This window comes from Spermophilus citellus (genome assembly GCF_964194105.1).
Source record: "Spermophilus citellus genome assembly, chromosome: X".
Taxonomy (NCBI): domain Eukaryota; kingdom Metazoa; phylum Chordata; class Mammalia; order Rodentia; family Sciuridae; genus Spermophilus; species Spermophilus citellus.
In genome coordinates this window covers 68,568,662-68,590,779 of record NC_138190.1, presented here as the reverse complement: position 1 = coordinate 68,590,779, position 22,118 = coordinate 68,568,662, and the positions used below count along the sequence as shown (strand labels likewise).

The 22,118-nt window shown below is 41.7% G+C and overlaps 1 protein-coding gene across 9 annotated transcripts in view; it reads left to right on the top strand.

Annotated features, from left to right (window-relative positions):
• The window catches only part of NHSL2 (NHS like 2), a 272,794-nt gene that overhangs the window by 185,147 nt on the left and 65,529 nt on the right, over nt 1-22,118 (top strand). For 3 of the 9 annotated variants that reach the window (XM_081277328.1, XM_081277334.1, XM_081277330.1), the window contains exon 1: nt 1,736-2,198. The exons of the other annotated variants lie outside the window; for them this stretch is intronic. In XM_081277328.1, coding sequence (XP_081133454.1) covers nt 2,156-2,198 — 43 coding nt within the window. In that variant the 5' untranslated portion in view covers nt 1,736-2,155. Of the gene's footprint in view, nt 1-1,735; nt 2,199-22,118 lie in introns of those variants that run through there. 9 annotated transcript variants of the gene reach the window in all.

Here is a 22,118-nt window from a genome sequence, read left to right as displayed (position 1 = left end):
CTCCTAAAAGGGATATATAGATTAGAAACTGTAGATTATATAACTGCTGTATAGCTCACGAAGGCTAAGTAGCTTGCCCAAGGGTACACAAGCAGTAAATGGTAAGGCTGGGATTTGAGCCCAGGCAGTAGGATTCCCAAGGCTGTTGTTTTAGCTTCCATGTTAATCTGACAATGGCAAGAGGTAAAACATTCAGGCTGTCTTTGCCCTCTGCACTATCTGGGCTTTATACTAGATTTCAGTCCCTCCCAAGAATTAGGAATTAGCATAATGATTCTCAACCAGGGGAGATTTAGAATAATATCAATGCCTGTGCCCCACCCTTCATGAATTTTGGTTTCCCTGGTCTGAGATGAAGTCCAGCATGCAAGGAGCACAGAGAATAGGGTGGAATAGCAGTTTTCACAGAAGTTCCTCAACTTAAAAAAAAACGCACCATCTCTCCCATCCTGACAAACATCTAACTCCCATCCGCAGCTCTGCCTCTCCCTCCAGCTATGGCTCTTTCCTCTCTAACCACAACCAGATTTCCTGAGAGGTGTCTCCAATCCCCTCCCATTTCCCTCCTTAACCTGCTGCAGTATGGCCCCTGTGAAGCCATCTTTGCCAAGGTCACACCCCCACCCCACCCCATCCCTATGTTGCTAAAGTCACTGCTCAGGACCCAGCCTAAACTAACATTCTTGAATGTGACAGGTGATGTTAACCATTTGTTGCCCCTAGAAACTCACCCTATCCTAACCTCAGAAACACAATGCATTCTCCTTGTCAGGAGATTTCACCTCAGTCTTTTTCTGATGGATTTTATATTGTGCCTACAAATGCATTCTAAAGGTGAAAGATCCATATGCCCTGGCCCTGTCCTCAAATAATTGAAAGTCTTATTAATACAGGTGGTTTCCCCCAGGGGAACTCTCAGATTCCTTCCCTCAAGTTGCTTCCCTATCTATCTGTGCCCCTGGCAGAGACAGAAAAGAGCAAAGCTCATGCTGAATCTCCATTCTGTTAGCAAGAACCAGCAATACCTCCCTTCTTATTAGAAGATGGTTACTGGAACACAGGCTCAGCCCCTTGCCCATGCTCATTTCACCAGTATAGTCATTTAGTACTGAGTAACAAAGATTCTGGCATACATAACTTGTTTCTTGGGTCCTTGTCCATCTAAACATACAGAAACAAATTTGAACAAGATATATTTTCAGAGTTTTAAAGCCAGTGACATGCTTTGTGCCCTAACAAATAGACTTTGCTAGAATCTGCAATCCACTGACCAGGGTAGGGGTGGGAGAAGCAGTTGAGGAAGGTCAGCAGGTTGCTTCTCATGTACTGCAGAGCTAGGTTGGACTCCAAGTCTCATTGTTTTCTAGCTGTTGGGTCTTGCAAGGACACTCCCATTCCTTTATGGGCCTCAGTTTTCTCCCCTGTTAAATGGGACCAGTTGTCTTGGCCCATGGCTAGCATGATAGGAATAAGATGACCTCTACATGCTGTCAAAAGGCCCCCTCTGAGTGCTGGAGAAATGAAATTGAATTGCATCCAGCCATAGTTCACAGACTTGTCCCAGGCTAAGAGAGAAAGTGTATATGCAAGAGAGACTTGCAAAAAACAAGGCCTATCTCTGTGCACGTCTCTCCTCTGGGAAGGAAGGGGCCTGTGCCGTGACAATAGACTAGGGGCGCTGACTCAGACAGCCAGTTCCTGTTCATTTCCCCTCCCTGCAGGACAGCAGCTGAGCAGGAGGTCAGCCCTCTGTGTGCTGCTCTGACTAGGGCCTTTGGCTGAGAACTTTACCTAGAAAAAGATAAGCCCAACTCACAGATAGCTCCCCTCACTGGTCCCGCTGTGACCAGGGACACAGGAGCAGCGTGGCTGTGGGTGTAGAGTCGGGGGAATCTTACTTTTTTAATTAGGTCTTACTGGGCTGCCCAGGGACAACTTCATCAGGCAGAGGAGCATGTGATTGATGGGATCAAACTGACTCGGCTGGGGTGCTGGGAAACAGACTTCAGGAAGAGTCCCTAGGCACCCCACTGAGGAGCCCAGGGACAGGGTTTGGAACAGCATAGAGCCCTGTCTCCAGTGTGGACCAGCAACATACTTTTCTGTTGCATGAGGATTGACTGGAAGTGGATTATTGGTTATCCACACTGCTAGGATGGAGAGAGCCGAATCTCTCACCCTCTTCTGGAGTCGGGGAGGTGAGTGTTTGTGGAAGAAGGGTTTCGTGCTCAGCAGAGGGAAGAAGGGTTTCGTGCTCAGCAGAGGGAAGAAGGGAGGAATTGGAGTTCGAGGTAGAGGTGCTTTCTGCAGTCAGAGCTGTGGGACAGCAGCCTGGGCTGTCTTGGGAGGGAGTGGGTCCCTTAGAATTAGAGATATAGTGTATAAAGAGGAGAAGGAGGCCACTTGGCAAAGATGCTGTACAGGAGGTTCACAGCTGGGTGGCTGTGGAGGTAGAGAGGGTGGATATGTTCACATCCCAATACAAATATTCTGGGTCCCTAAAGGGATAATAAAAGTGACTGAGGAATTGTTTGTATATGCATGCATGTGACTATCTCTTACTTTCTGTAAGTCAACAAGGATTCTGTGGCCTTGTCCCACAGATGGATCTTGGTCTGTCTTGGGGTTTTACCTATCTCCTGAACTGCTGCAAATATGCTAAATGTTTTTGCAATCCAGAGGCACAGGAGTAAGGAGTGGCCAGAATGGGGTGCCTATTAATGGTCGTCTCTGCACACAGGTTACTTCCAAGGAACCAAGTGCTTTCTAGTCACAGTTCAAGCCAGACATTCTGGTACTAAGATAGAATGGAGTTCGGGGTCTTCTGCCATACTATGACCCCTCTCTGGATTCTTGTGAAGAGGATAAGCCAGGTTGGGGGAGTTATAACATGACTCAGTTATGTTCCTGGAAATGTACAGGAAGCTATTATGGTGGCAGAAATAGCCATCAGGACATATTATGAGTCCATACAGTGTCTCTGGGTTTCTAGGTGGTCCTTTATGGCAAGAATATGTTCAAAAGGCAGCTAAAGCCATGAGAAAAGCTGAGTGATGAGATCAAAAACAAAGCCCTGTGGTGAGCATATACTGCGTGGCATGGAGAAGAATCAGGGGAAAGAAGTATTTCGTCTTCAGGTCTTTGAGATGCTGTCACAAGGTGAAGTGAGTAGATGAAGTCTGAGTGGGGGTTCCGGTGGCAGAGCTGGGGCCTTTACACAAGGAAGAACTTTCTAACAGACTCTACAGGGATTCAATGGGTGGCCTTCAATAGAATGAAAGCTGTGGGTACCTTTGGGCACATTGTCTTTAGTAAGAAGAGCCTGTGAGAAGATAGGGGCATGTGTAAGCCAGAATTTCTCTTCTGAAGGAGAGGGAGACAGAGAGAGGGAAGAAGAGGTAACCCTCACCTGGAATGAAGGCCCAGCCTCACCCTCCATTTCCTCCTTCTACCTTCACAGCTTCTCCTTTGGTTCAGAGGCCATCATCCCTCTCCCTTTCACCGGGCCCCCTGTTCCCACTCTCCAGCACATTCTCCATTATGCAACCAGAGTGAATCTTTAAAAAAAACAGACCTAACTGCTCAAAACCCTTTACTGGCCTCCCATCACCCACTGTTAAAAGTCCCAATTTCTTTCTCTTCTCTATTGCCTCCTTTCTACTCTAAAAACAGAGCAGAGATAAGATCGTTTCTCACTCTAATACAACTCTGACATTTCATAAATCTAAGTCCCAGACAACTGGAAAGGGCTATATTTAACCTTCCGTCTTGTAGCTTTTAATGGAGGGACTTGCTGAAGGCACTGCCTTCTAATGCTACAGGAGACTAGAGTCTTGTCCTTGTTGTCTACCAGGCGAGCCCAGCCACACCTGAAGAGGCCAAACCTGACCTCTCCCTTCAATGTTGTGGTCAGGCTTCTTGGCCAGCCTTCTGTCTCTAGGTGAAGCAGGTCACTGTCCCACACTCCAGAGCATGTCCTCTTAGCTTTCTTTTTAAAAATATTTTTTAGGGGCTGGGGATGTGGCTCAAGCGGTAGCGCGCTCGCCTGGCATGCGTGCGGCCCGGGTTCGATCCTCAGCACCACATACCAACAAAGATGTTGTGTCTGCCGAGAACTAAGAAATAAATATTAAAAAAATTCTCTCTCTCTCTCTCTCTCTCTCCTCTCTCACTCTCTCTTTAAAAAAAAATATTTTTTAGATGTAGATGGACACGATGCCTTTATTTTTATTTATTTATTTTTATGTGGTGCTGAGGATCGAACTCAGTGCCTCACACATGCTAGGCAAGTGCTCTACAACCGAGCTACAGCTCCAACTCTTAGCTTTCTTATCTACAGATATTTGAAAGTCTTTCAAGTCTTCATTGACACCATAGCTGGGATTAGTGGGTAACTTGTGAACACAAGGATAGGATGGACAGGGCCTGTAGGTATGACAGGGCCAGGGAGCAGAGAGAGAAGAAAATGTGTTAAGAGTCTGGTCATGCCACAGGAGGGGGAGAAGAAGTGATGCTGACTAAGGTGGCAGGCCCTGTCATGAGAAGTATTGAATATATTGCCCCATGTGACCCTCACAACAATACTATGAGGTACATACCAGCATTACTCATATTATATTCCAGTGGGATGCTGGGGTTCAGAGCAATTAAGTGACTTATCCAAAGTCATTCTAGCTAGAAAGTGATAGAACTGAGATAGAACTCAGGCCTGTCATACTGCAGAGCCTACTTGTTTGCCAAGGCCCAGGATGTCCCTGGCTAAATTGATACTGCCCTTTGGAACAGTTCTTATGTGCTAGCCTCCCTTCTTTCCTTGGGTTTCTTTTGTAAACACGAGTGCTCCTGGCATGCTCTTAACATACTGCCCCTAACCTAGGGCCCTGGCCTACCTCAACCTTTGCTAAGGATCCAGCCCAGTAGTTTGAACTTCTTGATGATGTTTCTGCTTTCAGAACCCATGGGCTTGTTTCTCCTGTATTCTGTTCTTTTCAGATTTGCAGATACAACTACTAGTACCAGCACTAAAGCAATGAGCTATACTATCCTTTTTTCCATATTGGTCTCCCTAGACTGCTAACACTAATCCCTGCTTCTAATGGCCTGGGGCAAATTGTGTTCCAGCTGTAAAATGGCAAAATTGGAGATTCTCTAAGGGCCCTTCCAGTTCCTAAAGATAGGATTTTCAAGGTTCTGCATCTTTGCCCAGCCCTATCCTTATTGGCTTCTCACCTACAGTGTTGGGGTGAGAGTCACAACAGGCACAGAGTTGGAAATCTTCATTGAGCCAAGCAATTCCTCCAGGGCCAGTGGGCAAAGCAAGTGACAGAGTAGTGATAACAGCCATAAATGCAGGGCCCTTTATTATTTACCAACTTTTCACAGTAGGCAGTGGTAGGCAGAGGGACTCCAAGGTGATTTTAATGGTACATGCTACAGCTGTAAAGAACATTGAATTATATAGTGAGAAAATGATTCTCTTTCCAGCTTTCTGATTACATCAAGGAAAAATGCTCAGTATGGTGCTATTCTTCAACCTCTCTAATGCTTCCTTAATCTTCCCTAACCAAACCAGAACAGGTGTCAGGCTCAAAGATATGGACAATTGACAATATTACATAGAATTTAATTATTATTTTATGTTTACATTGTATTTCCTTTTACATTTATTTTCTTTCTTTTGGGGGAGGAGGGGTTACTAGGGATTGAACTCAGAGGCACTCAACCACTGAACCACATCACCAGCCCTATTTTGTATTTTATTTAAAGACAGGGCCTCACTGAGTTGTTTAGTGCCTTGCTGTTGCTGAGGCAGGCTTTGTACTTGCACTCCTCCTGCCTCAGCCTCCCAACTCGCTGGGATTACAGGAATGTGCCACTGCAATCCCAGCTCCTTTTACATTTATTTTCTAGATGTGACAAGTGATAGTTCTTTTGCTGTTGTTGTTTGGGTAGTGCTGGGGATTGAACTGGGGGCCTTAGCCTTTGCATATATTCTATCACAGAGCTAAATTCCTAGTCCTTTGTTTTAGTTTTTGATTGCCAAGTAAAATTCCTTTTTTAAAAAAAACATTTTTAAAAATGTCTTTTGTTGTAGTTGGACACAATACCTTTATTTTATTTATTTATTTTTATATAGTGCTGAGGATTGATCCCAGCACTTTGCATGTGCTAGGTGAGTGCTCTACTGCTGAGCCACAACCCCAGCCCAAATTTCTTTTAATATAAATGCATTTAAGCAAAAAAAAAGAGAGATTCATTTAGAGAACAAGATTAAGTGAATAGTAAATAAAATCATTAGTGCCTAACCACCACAAAACTTGTTGAAGTGGAACCAAAATGGCTGAAGTTTGGCCAACACTGGAATGTGCCATTCATTTCACAGATGCTTCCTGAGCACCAAGTTGCTCAGCATGGTATAGAAAGCCCTACATTGTCTGCCCCTACTACTGTCCCAGACTTTGTTGCCTCCTACTCTCACTAAACCCCAACACACTTCTTTGCTTTCCAGCATACTGTACTCTCTGTCTTGAAAGTTTCTCCCACATCCCTTGGCAGACCATCAAACCCCATCTCATCTTTCAGGACTTACTGGCTCCTCCTCTAGGAAGCCTTCCTTCAATGCTTAGGTAGAGCTCAGTTTAGCAATAGTTCCTTATATCTGTTGTAGCATGTCTCAAATTGCTGGAATTATTTGTTTATAGGCATATATCTTCTACACTTTTAGCTCCAGAACCATTTTGTAGGAAAAACTTAGAGAATAGGGTAGGGATAAAAGTGTAACTCTGAGTGAGACCCATGACAGTGACTGGGCCATGAGGATAGTCTCAACTCCTGGGATCACTTGGAATAGTCTTCCTAAATGCCATGACAGAGCCTTCATAAGTCACAAACCCAGCTTGGGGACTGCCTTTGAATGATTCCTGCAGGTCACATATAAGAAGTTGATTAGGGTGACTTTGGCATCAACATCTTGAGTCTAATGGAAAGACGCAGTATTGGTTTCAGGGAGAAGTTGAGCTAAAATGCCACTCTAATGACACAGTTTGGCCCAACCCCTTGAGTAACTCTGGAACTAGGTTGAGCTTTTCCATGAGGGGACCAGTTCTTAGATGTAGATTGTCTCCTAGGAGGAAGCACAACTTGGGCAAGGAAGCTCTGTCTGAGCAGGGGGCTAGACATTTTCCAAGGAAGGTTGTCAGCTAGCAGCATTCATTACTGGCTAAGGGAATAAGGCCTTCAATCCTGAAGAGGAACCTGGGTGACACATCACAGTGTTGCCCACAGGGATCTGGTCAGAGCCCTAGGAGCTTTAGTGCTAGGGAGGTGGTGAGAAGAGAACAACAGTTTGAGGAGGGCAAAGTGTGGCTATCAAGCGTATTGGTGGCTGGCAGGGCCTACTAAATGTAATAATGGCTGGGTATGATACTTCAGTCACTGTGCTTAGAGGATACAGTTGCACACAATTCGCCAGGAACTTCTGCTAAAACTGGGGCAATAGATATAGAGAGAGACTATTCTAGAACAATATAATAAGTGCTACACCTATGAAGTGTACCAAAGACCAGGTTTCCTCAGTATTTTGGTCTTGCTTCTCCCTTGGAGGCTTTATCATCTGAGCCTTCCCACAACCCTCTAAGGTACAATTTATTGTCTCCAACCTACACACGTGAAAAGTAAGATCCAGAGATTTGCTTTAGACCTCACTGCAGGTCAGATTCCCCCAAGCTGGGATGACCCCCAGCAAAGTCTAACTTCATAGCCCATGCCCTCTCCCCTATACCACCAGCCCCCCTCAAAGACACATGCAGTCCTTTGTAGTTTGCAAAACGCTTACTATATTATATATATTTCATCTTGACACAGCTCTGCAAGATAACAAAATAAGGGTGTCAAAAGAAAGAAGGTTTTTACCTTTATTTTCTTAACCTGCCTGGCATGCTTTCAGAAATAGATATATTCAGATCAGATTTGTATCAGTGACATTTTTATTCTGGTTTTCTTTTTCCTACACATTCTTAACCACCTGTGAAATTCTGCCTTTGCACTCATCTGTTCTTCCATATTTTGTCTCAAAAGTGAGAAAATTGTGAACAAAATCCAGTTAGTTCCTTTGGAGCTGTGAGGGGGGGGGGGAATAGAGGTTTTTGTAATTTTTCAGCCTTACTCAAAAAAGCAAAACGTTCTTGGTTTGAAACATGAAAAATTTATGAAACCAAGAATATGTCTGATTTTATGTATTATTACTACTCTAGGAGGTATATTTTGTTGTTGTTGTTGAGGGGGTGGAGGTATAGTCTGAAGAAAAGGCCACTTAGAGACAATTCACTCTCAGGCAGGGCAGCTGTTCCCAGTTCCTACTCCACCACCCATCAGCTATGTCCTCTCCCCCACCTTTGTGCCCACCGTCTTCCTCAAATCTAGGCCACATCCTTTTTACCCCCTCTTCATTTCCTACTTAAAAGATCCCTCAAGGCCTCCTTTACTATTAAATGCCAATAAAGGTGCATTTTTAGGTGGAACAAATAGAATTCTACTGTCTCTCCCAATAGGTTTCATTGTGGTCTGCCTGGTCTCAGATTTGGCCTAAAAGTTTTCATAGCAGAAGCTATCACATTGTAGAGATCTAACAGTTGTTCTGTGTTCCAGAGGAGAAAAGTCTTCATACATTCTTAGCAAAAGCAAAGGTACACATGTTCTGTGACCACACCTGATCCTCACATGACTTCATTTCCCATCACTATCACAGGACCATAATTAAAATTCTCTTTCTATTTGGAACTACCAAAATATCATGCTGGCTTTATCTATTCAGCAAGGGGACCTTAATTTCTACTGATTTCCTTTACTTCCTTATAGGGAGTGTACAATAAGTAATGAGGGCTAAAGTAGAGAGCAGTAGTCAACTTTAGGCTTTAGAGATTAGCAAAGTAATCACCCTTATCAAAATATAGTTTTCAGGTATTGAAAACATGACTCTCATTCAAATATATAGTGATCACTCTATGTATATATGATATTTCAAAATACATTATACTGTCATTGTATAACTAAAAAGAACAAATTTTAAAAAGATCAGATGTTAAAGAATTTTTAAACTCATTGATGAGGGAAACACTATTATAGTAAAGCTGGTTTTAAGAAAGATATGAGGGGCTGGGGATGTGGCTCAAGCGGTAGCGCGCTCGCCTGGCATGCGTGCGGCCCAGGTTCGATCCTCAGCACCACATACCAACAAAGATGTTGTGTCCGCCGAGAACTAAGAAGTAAATATTAAAAAATTCTCTCTCTCTCTCTCTCTCTCTTAAAAAAAAAAAGAGCATATGTGGTTTGAGTTTTTCTTAAAAAAAAAAAAAAGAAAAGAAAGATATGAGAGTTAAACATGGAATTACCTCAAAAAGTTGAAAATAGAATAACCATAGAGCCCAGTAATTCCACTTCTAGGTATATACTCAAAAAAAGTGAAAACAGGGACTTGAAAAGATACCTATGCATAAATGTTCACAGCAGCATTGTTCACAATAGCCAAAAGGTAGAAACAACCCAAATACACTTTATCCATACAAAGGAATATTTTTCAGTCATACAAAGGAATGAAGTTCCGACACATGCTACAATGTGGATGAGTCTTGAAAACCTTATGCTAACTAAAAGAAGGCAGACATGAAAGAACAAATTTTGTATGATTCCATTTACATGAACTATCTAGAATAGCAAATTTATAGGGGCAGAAAGTAGATTAGAAATTACCAAGGGCTAGAAGAAGAGAGGATGGGAAATTACTGTTTAATGGGTATAGTTTCTGTTTGGAATAATGGAAAGTTTTGGATCTAAATAGTAATGATGGTTATACAACATTGTGAGTCTCATTAATGCCAGTGAATTTTATACTTAGAAGTGCTTAAAATGGGGGCTGAAGGTTTAGCTCAGTGATAGAGGGCATGGCTAACATACTTGAGGCTTTGGGTTCAATCCCCAACACCCTCACCAAACATGCTTAACATGGTAAATTTTTCTTACATATATTTTACCTCAACAAAAATATTAAAAACAAAAAAAGATACTAGAGACTTCAAAAGAATTCTAAAATAAGATGTAAAAGTTGAATACAAAACAGGATTGTACTGTGGGGTAATAGAACTGTAACCTTTGGGGCTATCTTTCCCACTGAAAATAATTAATTTTAATCTCTATCAGACAAAAATCATTTGCAACTAATCAATCTTCTACAAGTGAACTTCTGACTTCAAAGTCTGGGCCTTAATCAGTAATGACTGGTAAGTTCAGCATGGAAGAGGCTTTCATGTTTCTTCAAGTGTGCTCAGTGGTCTTTTGTGCCTTGTTGTCAAGCCTCAGATATTTTTCTTAACACCTTAAATAATACATGACAAAGAGCAACTCTTGTGGGTCTCCATGAAAGAGCCTTAACTTTAGCTTCAAGGCCTGACTCTTATGGGCATTAGCATCTTGATGATCTGAAACTGCTTTGCAGGGACACTTAGGTCCATGTTGCACTTCATCGCCAGACTGACCTTTCAAAGCACCGTTTTCATTGTGTTCCTTCCACACACAAAACCAAAAATGACTCCTGATCTTGCCCCTACTTTCTAGACAAGCTCTCAGAAAGAAGCATCTGGAATCTAGCCTGGCTAGCGATTTGGAAAGGAGCTCTCAAGTGTCCTTCCTTTGGCTTTGCCTCCCCTGTTTCCACACCTTTGCTCAAGTGAGTGATAATGTCCCCCCGTGAATGCCCCTAGCCCATCTCATAGACTGACTAGCCTATGGCTATGGTTCCTAAATTTCAATCATCTCTGTGCCACAGCCACAAATTTTGTTTATTAACTGTACTATATTATGACTTAAAACAAATTCTTCTAAAATTTCTTGCCCCAGGCTGCTGAGTTGATATGCTAGTTAAAAAAATTCATCTGTGTACTACCTCACATGACCTTCATTTCCTAATGATTGTGTTCTAATAGTTTGGTATATCTGGCCACCCAGGAAAATAGTGGCCTTTTTCTACCTGCAACATGCAGCCCTGACCTAAGCACTTGACAAGATCTCACTACAAACCCCTTGGTTGATTGACTGTCCTGTCTTCTTTAGCTTCCCATCAGAGTGCTAATGGCTTTCACTTTGCCCCTCTTGTGTGCACAGAAACATTGAAAACATAATTCCTATCCTCCAGGAACTTATGTCTTGGCTGGGGAACAAAAGCAGGTGTTCTAGACAAGCCAGGCCTAGGTCTCTCTTGGCCACTTTCTTCTCACATCACCATTAACAAGAAGGTTCTCTACCCCTCATTTTCCTCATCAGTGAAATAACAATAATGCCTGCTTTGCTACATAGCAAAGGGATATTAGAATTATGCCATAGTTGTGCAAGTACTTTGTAAACAAGAAAGTCATATCCACATTTTAGCTAAATAATTCCCTGAAAGTTAAATAACAAAGCAAGATAGTCAAATAAAGTATGCCGCAAAGCAGTTCCAAATGAATCCTTATGATACTCCAGGCAAAAGGATTCCAGATAGCTAAGTCATGAGACATGAGTGCAAATTCAGCAAGTTGAGTGAGGTGTGGGGAGGACCTAGAAGCATGAAGGAAGCAAAATGAATAATGGGGAAACATTATTTAATTTGCCACCCATTGCTTGAGGCTGGTAAGGCAGCTAGTTGTGCTCTAACAGAGGAAAAGTATGAACAGGCAGTGGGAAAGAAGGCAATGTGAGCCCAACCTCTGGAAGCATCTAGTGCCAGACCTAGTTGGCCTTTCTATTGGAAGAAACTACTGAAGGAATTTTTTTAGTACTGGAAATTAAATCCAGAGCCTCACACATTATAGGCAAGCAGCTGCCATATTTATTTTCTTTTGAGATAGGGACTCACTAACTTTCTCAGGCCAGCCTAGAACTTGCTCTCATTTTGCTTCCCTAGTAGCTAAGATTACAGATGTGTGCCACTGTTACTGGCTCACTGAAAGCTCTTGAATAGAGAAATATGTGAAGAAACCATTTTTTAAAGTATTTTTTTTAGTTGACAATGACCTTTAATTAATTTATTTATTTATTTATTTATATGTGGTGCTAAGGATCAAAGCCAGGGCTTCACACATGCCAAGCAAGTGCTCTACCACTGAGCCACAACTCCAGCCCCAAAGAAACCAAATTTTATAATGCAGATTCCTCCAACACCAGAGATGCTTTTTCTACTCATAATTTAATTATCAATTAAGTGTTTTATTACAAAATAAAATATAGTCACTCCTCAATATCCTCAGGGGATTGGTTTCAGGAACTGCCCCAGATACTAAAATTTGCATATGCCCCAAAATGATGTAGTATTTGATATAACCTGCACAATCCTCCTAAGTACTTTGTCATCTCTAGATTACTTGTAATAGCTAATGCAACATAAATGCTATGTAAATAGTTGTTATACAGAGTAATTCTCCCACTTACCCCTAATCCTCCATCCCTACTAATAGTTCCCCTCTCAAGAGGCAATCACAGATACCCATTTCTTATGTGTCCTTCCACAAATGATCTCTGTATATGCAAGTGGGCGTGTGGGGGAGAGAAAGAGTAAACATAACTGGTAACAACTCTACATAACATTCAGTGTCTTGCTTTTTTCACCTAATACTATATCTTGGAGAACATTCTCACATATTTTAGCTATATAATTCTTCTAAATTGTTTCAAAATATTCCATGACATGGCAGAACCACAATTTATCTAACCTGTCCTCTATTGAAGGGGTGTCGTTGCCAGTATTTTACTATTACACATAGTACTTCAATGTATATCTTTGTTCATATGTTTTTCTTTCCTTTTCTTTCTTTTTTTTGTGGTGCTGGGGATTGAACCCAGGGCCTTATGCAGGCAAGTCAAGCACTCTACCAACTGAGCTATATCCTCAGCCCTATTCATGTGTTTTCTATGTAGTATGTCTGTAGTGTAATCTCTAAAAGTGGAATTGGTGAGTATAAACAGGAATGTGCATTTGAATCATTTATAAATTTGTTTATTTATAATGTATAGATAATGATTTTATATATTTATGGGTGTTTTATATATGATAATTTGATAAGTGATTACATTGTATAATGATCAACTCAGGATATTTAGGATATCCATCAGCTCAAGTGTTTGTAGTTTTGTTTTGTTGTTCTTTTTATTATTTTTTGCAATGACAACATTCAAAATACTCCCTTTTAGCTCTTTTTGACTTTTATGATACAATATTTTGTTTTATTTTGTACAATGCTCCTAGGTATATAATCCAGGGACTTGCATATGCTAGGCAAGGACCCTACTACTTAGCTACACCACCCCAGCCCATATGATACAATATTATTAACTAGAATCATCCTTCTATGTACTAGCACACTAGACTTCATTCCTCTTATCTAGTTGTGTCTTTGTATCCCTTAACCAATCTATCTCCATACCTCTCTTTCCTCTATCCTCCTCAGCCTCTAGTAAACACTATTCTACTCTCTACTTCTATGAGCTCAGCCTTTTTAGATTCTACATCCAGGTTAAATCACACAGTATTTGTCTTTCTGTGATTGGCTTATTTCACTTATAATCTCTAAGTTTGTTCATGTTACCACAAATGGCAGGAATTCCTTCTTTTGTAAAGTTGAATGATACTCCATTGTGTGTATATATCACGTTTTCTTTATCCATTCATCAGATGATGGACACTTCAGTTGGCTTCATACCTTAGCCATTGTGAATAGTGCTATAATAAATATAGGCATCAGTATACTGATTTTATATTATTTGGATATAAACCCAGTAGAGGGACTCCTGGATCATAAAATAGTTTTTTTCTTTTTTTTGGGGGGGGGAGGGTACTAGGGATTGAACTCAGGGGCCCTCAACCACTGAGCCACATCCCCAGCCCTATCTTGTATTTTATTTAGAGACAAAGTCTCACTGAGTTGTTTAGTGCCTCACTTTTGCTGAGGCTGGCTTTGAACTCATGATCTTCTTGCCTCAGCCTTCCAAACCATTAGGATTACAAGCATGTGCTACTGTGCCCAGCCAGATAGTTCTGATTTTCATTTTTGTGAGGAACCTCTATACTGTCTTCCAAAATGGCTCTACTAATGAACATTCCCACCAATAATGTGCAAACATTTCCTTTCCTCCACATCTTCACCAGGATTTTGTTCAGTTTTTATTTTGAGACAGGGTCTTGCTAAGTTACTGAAACTGGCCTCAAACTTGCCCTTCTCCTGCCTCAGTCCTCCCCAGTTACAGGAATTGCAGGCATGCACCACTGTACCAGGTTTCATTGTGATTTTAATGTGCATATCCCTGATGATTAATGATGTTGAACATTTTTTTCATATATGTGTTGGCTGTTTGTATGTCTTTTTGGAGGTGCCTATTCAGTATTTTTACCTTTTTTTCCTCTAGTGCTAAGGATGGAAACCAAGGCTTCTTGAATGCTAGGCAATTACTCTACCTATGTGCTATATCTTCAGTCCCCTTTTTCTTTATTTTGAGACAGAGTCTCACTAAGTTGCCCAGACTGGCCATGAATTTGTGATCATACTGCTTTAGCCTCCTGAGTAGCTAGGATTACAGGTGTGTACCACCAAGCCCAGCTTCTGTCCATTTTAAAATCAGGTAATTTTGTTTTTCAGGTGTTGAATTATTTTGAGTTCCTTCTATATCCTGGATATCAACCCCTTGTAAGATGTATAGTTTGTGAATATTTTATCACATTCTGTAGGTTGTCTCTTTTCTCTGTTGATGATTTCCTTTGCTGAGCAGAGGCTTTTTGTTTGATGGAAACCCATTTGTCATACATCTTTGACAGATGATGCCAAATTGCCCTCCAAAGAAATTTCTTAGTGATGTTCCAACCAGCCATGTAGGAAAATGCCTGTTCCTCTATATCCCCTCTCCCCATCACAGTCTATAATAGACCTTTTAAATCTGTGCCTAGATAACAGGATGGGAACCCAAGGTGGTGGATGTACATACCAGGGCAGGTAGAGGTCCTATGGTTGCTCTCCATGGGTCTGGCTGAGATTTTCATAACAGCCCTGTGGTGGATATAGCCCAGAAGCCTTGTGTCCTCAACACCTTCGGTAGCTGGTGGCACTCAGGAGTACCCACAATCAACAAACTCACATAGGTAAAGTCTTGACAGCCAGAAGAGCTTCTTTTGGTCTTGCGACCCTCTTCCAGCATATGCAGAACTATTTCTGGACCTCTTTATGTGCACTGAAAGCCAGGACCAGGAAACTTAGGTGGCATTCTGTTGGCAGAACAGAACCTCCAGCAAAACATATTTTTATCCATTGTCCCCACATTCACACACACACATACACACACACATACACCCACACACTCACCAAGAAGACCAAATATAGATCTCAAGACCCAGGTTCAGGACTGGGATTGCAGTTCAGTGGTAGAGCACCCACCTAGCAAGTTCAAGGCACTGGGTTCGATCCTCAGTACCACATAAAAATAAATAAATAAATAAATAAAGTTGTTGTGTCCATCTACAACTAAATTTTTTGTTCAAAAAGAACCTAGGGGGCTGAGGTTGTGGCTCAGTGGTAGAGTGCTTGCCTAACATGTGTGAGGCATTGGGTTCAATTCTCAGTATTAAATATAAATAAATAAAATAAAGGTCCATCAACAACTAAAAAAATTTTAAAAAAACCCCTAGGTTCAGAAGTACAAGCCCATGTCTGTGAAGCACAGCTCTGTGTGGTCTGGGTCTCCAGGGGGCTGTGATGGCCTCTTTCAGTTGCAAGAACAGGGTTATGCTACAGTTTCCTTGCATAGCAGGGTATGAATGTAAGGATTCATGCTGTCACCAGCAGCCACTTCTCTTCACAACTGATGCCTCAGTAGTGCTGAACAAGACAAGTACATCATTGATCACTTCTACCCTTCACCCCCTCTTTGTCACAGCCTCTCCTGTTGCTCTCCCACGATCTGGCTTTCTCTGCTCCCTTTGGCTTCCTTGTATCTGGTCTCCCTTGCATCTCCTGGCTTCTGGGCCACCTCATGGCACATGTTCCTTTGTATGTGTCACATCCATGTTCCCTAAGAGAGGGACTCTCATTCAGTCAACTGGTCACTTTGTAATCTAGAACATCCTTATCAGCCTGTATTCTCAGTGCGGAGCACCTCATAGTCCACTGGGTACCCTCAAAAACAATTGAAAGATGGCTACCCTTGACTTAGATATAGGCTCTCTGGTCTGTTCATTTGTGACCTGAAAAATAATGTCTGAGGGCTGGTGTTGTGGCACAGTGGCAGAGTACTTGCCTTGTACATGTGAGGCACTGGGTTCAATCCTTAGCACCGCTTGAAAATAAACAAACAAAGATATTGGGTCCGTCTATAACTAAAAATATTTTAAAAATAATGCCTGAGTTGGATGCAGTGATGCAACCTGTAATCCCAGCTACTTGGGAGGTTGAGGCAAGAAGATCCCAAGTTCAAGGCTAGCCTTGGCAACTTGAAGACCCTGTCTCAAAACAATTTTTAAACGGTCTAGAGATATAGGTCAATGGTAGTACCCCTGAGTTTAATCCCCAGTACTACAAAAAAAGCAAACACAAATAAAAGAATTGTGCACAGCACAGAGCATAGTGCCTACCACAAAGCAGTCACTCAATAAAATATTTACTGAATAAGTAAATAGTAATCCAGAATTAAGGAGTCAATTCTGTCCATTTTGTTCAGAAGGGACCTATGGGTGAGACAGGTACTTAGAACATTATAGGATTCCTCTATGATAAATTAGACCGGCAGCCAAATTCAGCAAATTAGGTAACTGGGTTTCTGTTATTTTTCCATCTCCAAATTAAGGGGTGCAGTATTCAGAACACACGCTTTGTCACCAGACAGATCTGAGTTCAAATTCTGACTATCACTAACTATTCAGCCTTGTCCAAGTTCCTTGACCTCTCCACTTCTGTTTTAGTTAGCTTCTGCATTTCTGCGATCAAAATACCTGACAACAACAACTTAGAGTAAGAAAAGTTATTTGGGGCTCACGGTTTTAGAGCTCTCAGTACATTGATGGCTGAATCCATTGCTCTGGACCCAAGATGAGGCAGCACATCATGGCTGAAGGGTGTGGCAAGGAAAACAATTCACCTCCTGGTGGACAGGAAACAGAGAGTGGGGAGGGAAGGAACCTCAGGGAAGATGAACCCCTCCAGGGCACCATCTTCCTCAGGGACCACCTCCTCCAGCCATGCCCACCTGCATACAGTTCCCACCCAGTCATTCAAACTAGGATGGATTGAATAGTTATAGCTCTCACAATCCAATCACTTTGCCTCTAAATATTCCTGCATTAACCCAGGAGCTTTTGGGGGACACCTCACATCCAATCTACAATAATTTACCAATAAAGTGAAGTTTATAATATGTACTTTGTAGTGTTGTGAAAATCAGTCTAGACAAAGTACCCACTGCAGCACCTAATGCATAAAACATCCAAAAGCTATTATCTTTTGCGATTTTTTTAAACTAGGGATTGAACTCAGAGGGACTGTTTACCACTGAGCCACATCCTCATCCCTATTTATTTTTTATTTTGAGACAGGGTCTCAGTAAGGTGCTGAAGCTGGCTTTGAACTTGTGATTCTCCTGCCTCAGCTCCCAAGCTGCTGGGATTACAGGCATCTGCTACCATGCCCAGCTCTATCGTGATACTTAAAGTAATCTTTTACATTAAACCTTTTGGTTTGTGTTCATTAAGGTCCCAGTAAATGGAATTAAGGAGTCAATTTTGTTCTATTGCTTGCATCTCTAGAGGTAAATTTGGATTTCTTGAGTCAATATACAGCCAAGTACCACAAACACTTCCACTTATTGATGTTCATGACTAAAGGGAAAAGCTTTTCCTTTCTGCTAGTTGTGTAGCTTTGAGACAAGCCAGACATCTCAACAATTTCCTAATGTTTCTCTCAAATAGTCACCAATTCTTTCTCCCTCTGATAGTTCTTTTTTTAATATTTATTTTTTAGTTATAGGTGAACACAATATCTTTATTTTGTTTTTATGTGGTGCTGAGGATCCAACCCAGTACCTCACACATACTAGGTGAGTGCTCTACCACTGAGCTACAACCCCAGCCCCCCCCCCATAGTTCTTTAACCTGAGTTTCATTCTATTCTCTGGACTATTTCCTCATTTTTCTCTGAGTCAGTTACCAATAAAGGTGCCTTCCCCACATCTGTAGGGCTCTGCCCAGGTCCCCACTTGAGTGTATTGAGAGTATCTCCATCTAATACACAGGCAGTTATGAGTCACCTCCTGGGTACCAGATCCTATTCTGTAAGCAACATTATTTCTTCAGTCCAGTAGCAAAGGAGGTGGCTGAGAAAAGACCTGCTTTAACACTGCTTGCTCCCAAAGTCTATGGTATTCTATGGGGCAGGTGGTCCACAGGTTATTTGTCTGCCCCAATCACCATTGATCAACATTGGGGACGATACCAGTTTCACCCTATTATGAACAAGGGGGCAATGAATATTAGCATACATTTATTTGTGTGTACATATATGAATATTCCCCAGTATAGCTTTATGAAAGTGGAAGATACTGGGTTAAATAGTGTATGTAGAGTTATTTTCAGTAAGTCTCAGAATATTGCCCTCAATAAAAAAGGCTTAAAATTCTTACACTTCCAGGGCTGGGGATGTGGCTCAAGCGGTAGCGTGCTCGCTTGGCATGCGTGCGGCCCAGGTTTGATCCTCAGCACCACATACAAACAAAGATGTTGTGCCCGCCGAAAACTAAAAAAGTAAATAAATATTAAAATTCTCTCTCTCTCTCTCTCTCTCTCTCTCAAAAAAAAAATTTAAAAAAAGCTTACACTTCCAGCCAGACATGGTGACACAGACCTGTAATCCCAGCAGCTCAGGAGGCTAAGGTAGGAGGATTGCAAGTTCATAGTCAGCCTCAGCAACTTAGTGAGGCCCTAAGCAACTTAGCAAGACCAGGTCTCTAAATAAAAAAATAAAAATGACTGGAGATATGACTCAGTGACTAAGCACCCCAGTTCAATCACCAAAAAAAAAAAAAGAAAGAAAGAAAGAAAGAAAGAAAAGGTCACACTTCCACCCTTACTTCAACTGTTGCATGCCCACGTGTATACCATAGAGAAACTCATGTGGTTGAACAATGGTGGCACATACCCATGAATATTGTTTTGTTTTCAGTGCTGGGGATTGAAACCATGGGAAATCTGCTACTGAGCTTCATCTTCAGCCCTTTTTATTTTTGTTATTTTGAGACAGAGCCTTGCTAAATTGCTGAGGCTAGCATCAAACTTGCAGTCCTCTTGCCATAACTTCCAGAGTTGCTGGGATTACAGGAGTACACCACCATGCTCAGTTGAATATTGTTTTTAAAAGCCAAAAAAATGAGAAACATGAATGGATAAATAAAATTGTTGTAGATTCAAACAATGGAACACTACCCAATATCAACATGTCTGAAACACAGCTACCTATAGCAACATATTTCTCACAAACATAATGTGGAGCAAAGAAAACAAATTGCAGAAAGATATGTCCAGTTTAGCTGGGCACAGTGGTGCACACCTGTAACCCCAGCTGCTTGGAGGCTGAGGCAGTAAGATCATGAGTTCAAAGCCAGCCTCAGCAAAAGTGAGGCACTAAGCAACTCAGCGAGACCCTGTCTCTAAATAAAATACAAAATAGGGCTGGGGATGTGGCTCAGTGTGCTCCTGTGTTCAATCCCTGGTAATCCTCCCCCCCCAAAAGATAGATTCAGTTTGATGCTTTGATGCAATTTACAGTTTAAGAACATGGAAACCAATACTATATACCTTTTTATTTATGAGCACATGCACAACACATTCTAAAACATTGAGGTGGTTCCAAGACACCCAATTCAGGGTGAGTGTAAAAGAAAATTTGCTATTTTCCCACACTGCTTGTCCCCTTTCTCTGTGGGGTAGGAGTACGTGAATGGGGAGATACGGAAGCTTCAACTGAATCTGGAATATTTTCTTTTTTTAGTAAAAAAGTTCAGGGGCAAATATGGCAAAATGTTCCTGATACTTCTCTGTATGCTTACAATAGTCCATCATCTAAAAATAGAAAAGAAAAGCAGGGCAGAGATTGCTGCTGCTCCTTCTTTGTAGATGAGGAAACTGAGTTTCTGACAGGTTCACAGCTCCACGGGGGCCCACCCTTTTGCTCAGGAGCACCTGGTACATTCAAGAGATACATAACATCCATAGAAAGAGACTTTACACCCCAGTTCATAAAAGCCTCTTCTCTCCCAGATTCTGGTATAGACACTTGAGTTGGATTGCTTGGGTAAAATAATTCTTGGCTTCTAGGTCTGCAAAGATGACAACTGAATTTTTGCTGTGAAGCAACAATGTTGCAAAGCTCTTTCTGGAACCAGAATTTGGCCATGATGCTTACTGCAAGCAGTGTTGCCCGATTAGATGACACAATGGGACCATCAGGCCTTATCAGCACCACTTGGTCTGAAACAGAAACTAGGAAGGGTAGGAAGGGCTGTCTCTCAGTGCTTGGCCCTGTTGCCATGGCCCCTGTTGCCATGGTCCCCAAACACTTTTGCTTATGATTTCTCTCAACTGATTATAGCATCCATCAGCAAGTAGGACCCAGAAGCTCTCTCAGGAAGACTGGGAAGAAGGCTGCTAACAGAAAATATAGGAGTGAATAACGGTAGTAATTAAACAAACACATAAAAAGAGTAGGTAGAAAGAATTTGGTGTGAGGCCCAGAAAACAGTTTGGTGATTTTTTTTAGGAATCTTCTTAAGATGTGATTGAAGTGAGGTGGCTGGGTCAGAATTTGCTGAGAAGGCCCATTATGTAGCTGCCATCTGGTACAGGTAGGGCAACTCTATGCCCTGGATTTTTCAGAAAAGTCCCAGTTTCAAGTATACTATTTTATTTGTCAGACCAAGAATCCTGATTTGCAAATCAGAAAATAAGGTCACTATAGTTAGAGTAGCTCTCTAAGTCATCCAGGAAAGCCTGATTTAGAATCCACCCCCTCACTGGTTGGCAAGGAATTCCCACAGTGCCTGCCCCTAGGCCCCAAAGGCCTGAGTGAAATGGCCCTTTACACAGCCAAGAAATAACAAAGCACTTCTAGATTCATCATTTTTTTTTTTGCACTTCTGTAGCTGATAGCAGAGTATAGTCACAAAGGCATGAGATTTTGACCTTCGCAGACCTGGATTTCAATATGCACAGGCAATACTCTGAGCCTCAATTTTCCCCATCTGTAAAATTAGAACAATAATACAATAATAACAGGGTTATTCTGATCAACAAGTGAGATATTCATTATCATTGAAGCACTATAGGAATGTGTGCTGTCAAAAATCCACTACTTCACTCAATAAATACCATGTCTACTATATGCTAGGCACAAGGGCAGGCTTGGGGACACAGAGGTGAGCAAAACAGACAGGGTCACTGTTGTCATGGAGTGTTCACAGCCAAATAATCATCCCATGCCAGGTCCAAGCAGGAGAGGAATGTAGCAGAATTACTTTTTTTTTTTTTAATAAAACTTGACTATTCAGGCTCAGGGCTTAGCTCAGTAGTAAAGTGCTTGCCTAGCACTCATGAGGCCCCAGGTTCCATCCCCAGCACTGCAAAGCAAATAAACTTACTGGATGCTGTATGGAGACAAAAAGGGCAGGAGAGGGGGCTGGGAAGCCACTTAGGAGGCTTCTGTCAATGATAGCAGCTTAGATTAGGGTGGTATTGCCAGTGGCAAGAAAAAGTTAGATTCTGGAAAGATTTTAGAAGTAGAATCAATGGAACTTGGTAATGGTCTGGATTTTGGAAGTAAGAAAGAGGCAAGGAAGAATCTTAGCTAGCTGAGTGTAGGACTTGGGTCACTTGGAGCCACAAAGACAATTCAAAGTCTGCCAAAGGTCACTGAGTGGAGGGTTTCTATTTCTCCCTTCTCTCTTCTGTACAACAGTGTGAAGTCAGTACCACATCCATAAATAAGTTGTTAGACTTGATTGGGTTTTTTAAAAATTTTTTGTAGTTGTAGATAGACAGAATGCCTTTATTTTATTTGTTTTATTTTTGT